Source organism: Sebastes fasciatus, chromosome 1 (genome assembly GCF_043250625.1).
Source record: "Sebastes fasciatus isolate fSebFas1 chromosome 1, fSebFas1.pri, whole genome shotgun sequence".
In the NCBI taxonomy this organism is placed as follows: domain Eukaryota; kingdom Metazoa; phylum Chordata; class Actinopteri; order Perciformes; family Sebastidae; genus Sebastes; species Sebastes fasciatus.
This window is the reverse complement of record NC_133795.1, coordinates 42,300,675-42,307,596: the sequence shown is the minus strand read 5'-3', so window position 1 is coordinate 42,307,596 and position 6,922 is coordinate 42,300,675. Positions and strand designations below refer to the sequence as shown.

At 41.8% G+C, this 6,922-nt stretch overlaps 1 protein-coding gene across 11 annotated transcripts in view; it reads right to left on the bottom strand.

The window, feature by feature from the left end:
• Positions 1-4,635: 4,635 nt before the first annotated feature.
• Positions 4,636-6,922, bottom strand: part of grip2b (glutamate receptor interacting protein 2b) — a 448,132-nt gene continuing 445,845 nt past the window's right edge. For all 11 annotated transcript variants that reach the window (XM_074649538.1, XM_074649547.1, XM_074649512.1 and 8 more), the window contains exon 25: positions 4,636-6,548. In XM_074649538.1, the coding sequence (XP_074505639.1) occupies positions 6,384-6,548 (165 nt within the window). In that variant the 3' untranslated portion in view covers positions 4,636-6,383. The remainder of the gene's footprint in view (positions 6,549-6,922) is intronic.

Sequence of the window (6,922 nt, the reverse complement as noted above, 5' to 3'; positions counted from 1 at the left end):
CAAACAGTCCGACGGAACGGCAGGACGGCAAAACTAAACACGCATGACGATATGTCGCTACGGTGATGGAATAAAATAAACCAAACTAAATCAAATGATTTTTTGTTAACTATTTTATGTAACTATTCTGGTAACGCATGTAGCTATAAAATACAGCTTTCTCTTAATATTATATTGCAGACAACTTTTTCCGGTGTGAGGGAGGGATCTAGCAGGATCTAGCATCTGCCTGATTCCATGTGAATATAGAAGAAGTCTGCCATTGGCCGGACATTTCAGCCGGCATTCTCCTCTTTGTCCGCTATCTATTTTGCAAGTGCACTGTCGCTGCATCATGTGCTTAGCACCACCCGAGACGATTGTGATTGGCTTAAAGAAATATAAAGAAGCCAGAGCGTTTTTTAGCCCGTACCAGAATGATAATGTATGAAGCCAGACTTTTCTGAAGTGCTGACAGAGCACTCTGGAGATAGGTGTGACTATGCCAGACTAGTTGAACAGATGCTATGGTCGTCTGGAAAACATGCTAAATCATAAAATCAGATTTTGATACTGTATGTATGTGTATAAATGTCAACTTGTCAAATGTAATGACATTCTTCAAGGGTTTCAGGGGTAATGACAACAGGCTATGTACGCAGTGTAGCGTCATGTCATCAAATCTTCAGTCTGACAGTGCCACATTTCTCCCTCAAAATTCAATAAGTGACTCAATCATTTTATATTAATATGAAATGATTGTTGATTGTCACAGTAATTGAATGTTTTTTTTCTTTCATTTTTACATTTTCAACCTTTTAACTATAAATGTGTCATTTAATACATCATACAACTGTGATGAATGTTTATATTTTCCTCTAAACTTATCACATCCGTGGGACTTTTGTTACGATTCCGGATTGGGCTTTAAACTGACCTTTGACCCAGAAATGCATAGGGAGTATGGATGATCACACATACGTACATACATTAAAAAAAAAAAACAGAACCATTTGGAAGGCTTCTCTCAGCATTTTGTCTTTTTTTTTTTGTTGTTTTACAAAACTCTTTTTTTTTTTGGCCACTTGACATTGCATAAAAAACACTCGACAAGTTTGTTCCGTTGTACATGAAAATGCTTACAGTGCATGGTATTCAACAGTGTGCTTCTTTTTTATAGTAAGTGCTTGACGAGAAGTAAATGTCCCTTTTTTGTTATTCATGAAAAGGTTGTCTTTCTCCGACTTGCTCACAAAAACTGAGTTTATACTGTTTTCAGTCTCATCAGGGTTTCGGAATGGCCCACGGCCCTGAAAAACATCACCACTGTACAATGAAATGTACACCACCTAGCTCTCTCTCTGACACACACACACACACACACACACATACACACACTCTGAAAAGCTCATACATACTTGAAATGACAAAAACAAATCCTTGGGTACATGTAAAAACACAGAGGAACACACCAGTACAGTCATATACTCATCCCACAATCTCATGCGCCTACACACACACACACACACACACACACACACACACACACACACACACACACACACACACACACACACACACACACCTACACACACTGGTGTTCTCAAAAGGGGCAGCTGGATTCTAACTGTATTATGTAACAATGTGAGGGAAGAGTGGGAGACATACAAACAGTGAAAGAGAGAGAGAAAGAGAACAGAGGTTGGGATTGTTTTAATCCTCAGAGGACAAAGGCTGGTCTCTGTCTCCTCTGTCTCTCACACACATAGTCTCACATGGAGTATTCCTGTGTGTGTGTGTGTGTGTGTGTATTCTCTGTCTCTCTCTTCTCTCTCTCTCACACACACATTTTTTATACACTCACACAGTTTGTCACATACACACGCACTCACACAGTATTAGTTCTCTCTATTGTGCTATACATACACACAGGAACACATGTATAAAAATGTTACCTTTCATCTCTCTCTCTCTCTCTCTCTCTCTCTGTCTGTCTCTGTCTCTGTCTCTCACACACACAGACACAATCTGCCCAGTGCAGTAGGAGGTGAGCAACAGCAAGACTCATTTCTGTTAATCCACAGATAATAAGGGCAAAGACAGTTTTGGCAGGAATAAGAGAAAATCATGAAGACAAGAGGTGAAGGACGTGGAAGGAATCTCTGCTGTTACCATACAGACCAAAAATAGGTGGTGAGGAAAGGTGGGAGGTTTAAAGAAAAGTCAATAAAGCTAGGGTTGGTAATGTTCTTCAAACTCAATTTTTGAAATTGTCATCCCGACAGCAATCAATAAATCAAGTGCTCCAACAAAAAGGAAAAACAAAATGTGTCTGTGGCTGTCGCAGGACTGTAATAATCCAATCATTAGGAATGAAATGATTGGACGGGTTACTTGCCTGTCTACCTTCCTGCCTACCTGCGTGCACTATGTCCGTGCACTCATTGCGCATCAACGGAGTCTTCTACAAGCTGCTAGCTTGACAGCTGTGAGTACTCACAATAGCCACGTTCATTACTTCCATTCATTATGATATGTTTACGTTCATAATGATCATTTTGGGGAAGTGGCTTTGGAGGGAGGCCTGAAGGGACAGGTTGTCAGTGTTGCCGATTTGGCGACTTTCGCTAGATTTAGTGACTTTTGGGGCGAGTGCTGTGAGCTACTTTCACCGTCTGCTACGCCAAACTAATGGCCCAAACATGATTTCTCAGAAACAAAGTTGAAATAAGAAATAATAATAGGAAAAATAGGAATTAGAGGACAAAAGCTACAGTTCTGTAAAAAAGTTCTGTCTAAAGTCGAGTGGGTAACAGCATGTATATGCTCCCTTTCAGATACACCCACAAAGATAGAAATGTACCAACACACTCATGTACATGCACATCAGAAACAGCGATGCAGGAATACAACACAGCCAGATGCACAGAAACGTCAACAAACGTTATGACAAACACATATGACATGCACCCAAAGTGCATTGTTTCATGTCCTTGTTATCTGTACATGCTGCTTGCTTTGTAAGAATGTCTGCATGTGTGTGTGTGACTTGTTCCTAGTCTGAACAGCTTGGTACTTCTCTTCAGCATCCAGACTAATTCAATCTCTATGTTCGCAGATGATGCCCTTAATTTTGTTCAAGATCGTTGCACCACAAAAGGGACAGTCTTCCCTACGAAGCCAAACAGCAGTAACACTTTAGAGTTCATGGTTGATCTGTACTGTAGACATCATTTGAAGGTGCTATATGGAACATTTTAAACATTAGTTGTCTAAATTGTTGTCATAGCTTGATATAAATGAGACTGTGATGGTGGTTATTAGTAGCATCTATTCCAAAATAGTGGTGCTGTTGATACTTGTAGATTTGTTTCAAACTTAAACTGAATTGCATGTGAACCCTGTTGCTCCCTGTAGCAAAGAGGGTGTTCATTGTTTTTGAATTGTTGTTCACACTGGTGTCCAAAATTCTTGACATAGGCATCATCGGTGGAGCTACCAATCTACTGTCTGAATCTAGTGAAAGAACTATGCACATACAATACCGCCAAACATGCTTAGCTATGATTGTATATTTTACAATCTATAATTAAGCAGCAATATGTGGTGTAGCCAGTGTAAAGCATTACAGTGGAAATGAAATGTTCAACCAAGTTAATCTGGTTCACTAAATGGATTTCCACACTAATGAACTATTATATAACAAACAGGACAAATGTCAGCATTTAAAAGAAAAAAGAAGATCTGTTTCATCTTTCGTGGCAAGAGCACCGCCATGTTGCAGTACTCTAGCCTGTGATGTCACGAGGTTGGTTAGCTCGGCTGAGTTACACAGATACAACGCTAGAGAAAGTGAAAGACGGAGACCGAGGAGACATAGGACAGACGAAAACAAAAAGGGGTCACTATTGTATTGCTCCTGGATGTAAAGATGAGTTTTACAATGTCAAATATGGACAAAACAGTACATTTCATAATCTGAGATCAGTACTGCAGCGCTGGCTAGTGGCACTGAAATAGCCCACAAACAGGCACGGAGTCCAGCTGCAGCTGTCTGTCTCCCCATCTCCCGTCCTCTCCCCTCTCTGATCACCTGTCTCTGTCTCCCCATCTCCCGTCCTCTCAGTCCCTGACCACCTGTCTCTGTCTCCCCATCTCCCGTCCTCTCAGTCCCTGACCACCTGTCTCTGTCTCCCCATCTCCCGTCCTCTCAGTCCCTGATCACCTGTCTGTCCTCCTCTGCTTTCTCATTCAGACCGTTCAAAGACCGTGTCGCTAAGAAAATTAACGCTGAAAGCACTACTTTATTCTGAAGCCCGGGTTATAGCGTTTGTTTACGTAACTTACATCAGCATACCAAAACTACTGTCACAAAGTAAAACCTACTCACTTACTCTCACGGCCTAATGTTACCTGTGTTCTCCTTCAACTAACTCACTCACTCTGTTATACTCCCAAGCCGACGGACACCACGGAGCGTTTTAACATTGTATAACTCATCTTTACATCCAGGAAAAATACAAACGTGTCCCCTCTTTTGTTTTCTTCTGTCCTGTGTCTCCTCAGTCTCCATCATTCACGGTCTCTCTTGTATCTGTGTTACTCAGCCGAGCCAACCAACCTCATGACGTCACAGGCTAGAGTACTGCAACATCTTGCCACGAACGTTTGTTATATAACAGTTCATCAGAGTGGAAATCCATTTAGTGAACCAGCTCAACTTGGTTGAAAGTTTCATTTCCACTTCAAGGCTAAATCACATCATGCAGGGGAAAACGTGAACCTTCAAAAATAGTGTCAGCTCCTCCTGAGTAATGTATCTTTGGCTCTTTAGTCATGTTGAGTCAGCACTCGTCGTCGGTATTGACTGCCTGGGCGAATTGTTTTGATAGCATTGTAAATTACAAATAGATCCTTTATTACACTACAGTCTGTTTACTGTAAAGATAAACCATGTTGGAGAAATGCTCCCACACCTTTCATTTCTTCTATCATTGGTTTTCACCAGATATTCACAAGCTTTAGCTCGCTTTGTTGTTTATGAACATTGCTTTATTGAACAAAACTAATGTGGTCATGAATTTCTCATATGTGCTACACACAGCACCTTATGGCATAAATAGATGTTAATTCTGATTATTGTGAACCTATACCCTAGAGTAATCATGAGCTCTGATATGTCAAATGCATACATAGTAGCTACTGCTCTTTGACTTTGTAGGCCAGCAATGAGATGAGATGAGATGAACCCAGTGCACTCAGACAACTGGAGTGACATATTGGGCAATGTTGATCGGCAACTCTCCCAGCAGTTTGCAAAAAAAAAAAAAAAAGAAAAGGATCAATAATCTCTCAAAATGTTGCAGGAAAATGTTCTTCTGTTGGCAACACAGTTTTCTCCGGGGCATCTCTACGAGCACAGCTTCCCAAGTGTGTTGCGGCAAAAGTTGCCTTTGCTAACAAATCCTCCTAAGATGCCATGTTTGATCAGGAGAGGAAAGCAATTCCTTCCTGTCTATCTCTTCCTTTCATCATTGAATTGAATCAAGACATCATTGTCTTGACCTTGTCTATATATATATATATATATATATATATATAAAGCTAAACGTGACCTTACCTACTAATTACTCTTGGGAATTGCAATGAAGCAGCAGTATTTGAGCAGAATCTTTGCAGCAACATGGACTTCTACAATGGCTACATCTGTCTAGACCCCAGTCCGACAGTTCCTTTAGAAACTTGGTTCAATCTTCTAGTGAGTTTTAATAGCCTTTCTTAAAACAAATGAAATCTGCAAACTGAGCAAGGCAGTTTCTCTCTTTCATCAATACAGTTTCACTAGAAATCTCCTAAAATCACTTACAATATTGTGTAATAAGGCATATCCCTCTGGCACCATCAGCACTAGATAAACCTGTGGACTGCCATTAAATACAGCTAACATTACCTTTTATTCAATTGTTTTAAGTAAAAACAATATTTAATGAGTCCGAATCAGTTAATTGCTCGTTAAAGGGCCGACTAGGTGGTTGTTTGTGTTGGAACAACACTGTGAGGACTCCCAGCCAGCCTTCAGGAGAGTGTCTCAGCTAGTTTCTCCGCGCTGTGCTAGTGCTTCCACACAAAATGATTCTGTTTGACAGCATTTCAAACCAGTGTGAATGGGAAGGGCCAACTGTGTGAGCATGCAAGTGTGTGTCTGTTCATGAAGGAGTCTCTGTGTTTACATAGAATTATTGCAAGCAAGTGGAGTGTGTGTGTGTGTGTGTGTGTGTTAGGGCCAGTTCCAGTAGATGTAACTTTGCACTTCATCACCAGTTATAGTATGTTTCCTACCTGAGTGTGACAAAGTGAATGCATGTATGTGTAGAGATTCGTCTGTCTTTCTCTCTGTGTGTCTGTTACAGGTCTAGCGGGTGGTCTAAAGTGTTGTTATTGTCCTCCGTATCGTCGTCATCGTTTGCCAGTGGGTTGCGACTGATGACCAGCTCCAGTCTGTCCCCAGCCTCTGTGATTAGAGGCACCGCCAAGCAGCAGTCAAAGTCCCTCGTCCTCACGTGGTTCACCTGTACAGAGACGCAGACAATGGCTGCTCTGGTAAATAGTCCAGCTGTTGGTTAGCTAGCTAACAAAGACTGAGAGCAACTATTTCTTAAAGCTACTACGAGGAACTTTCATTTTGTGTTGATTTTGGCGGTTTCCTGTGGACAAAAGCGTTAGTGTTTCCAAGCACCAGATTCCCTTTAGTCCTCATTTTCTCACGCCTCCCTTCCCTCCAGCGGGCCCAGCAATTCGGCCTGGGCCTCCAGCAGCGTGGTGTCGGTGCTGGCTTCCAGCGCGGAGCAGTGAGGCTAAGCTCTGCTCCTGGCCCAGAGGAGGAGCTGCTGCTGCCCGGAGCGGACCTCTCCACCTTCCGCCGGAGAGCCGGCCGCAGGTCAAA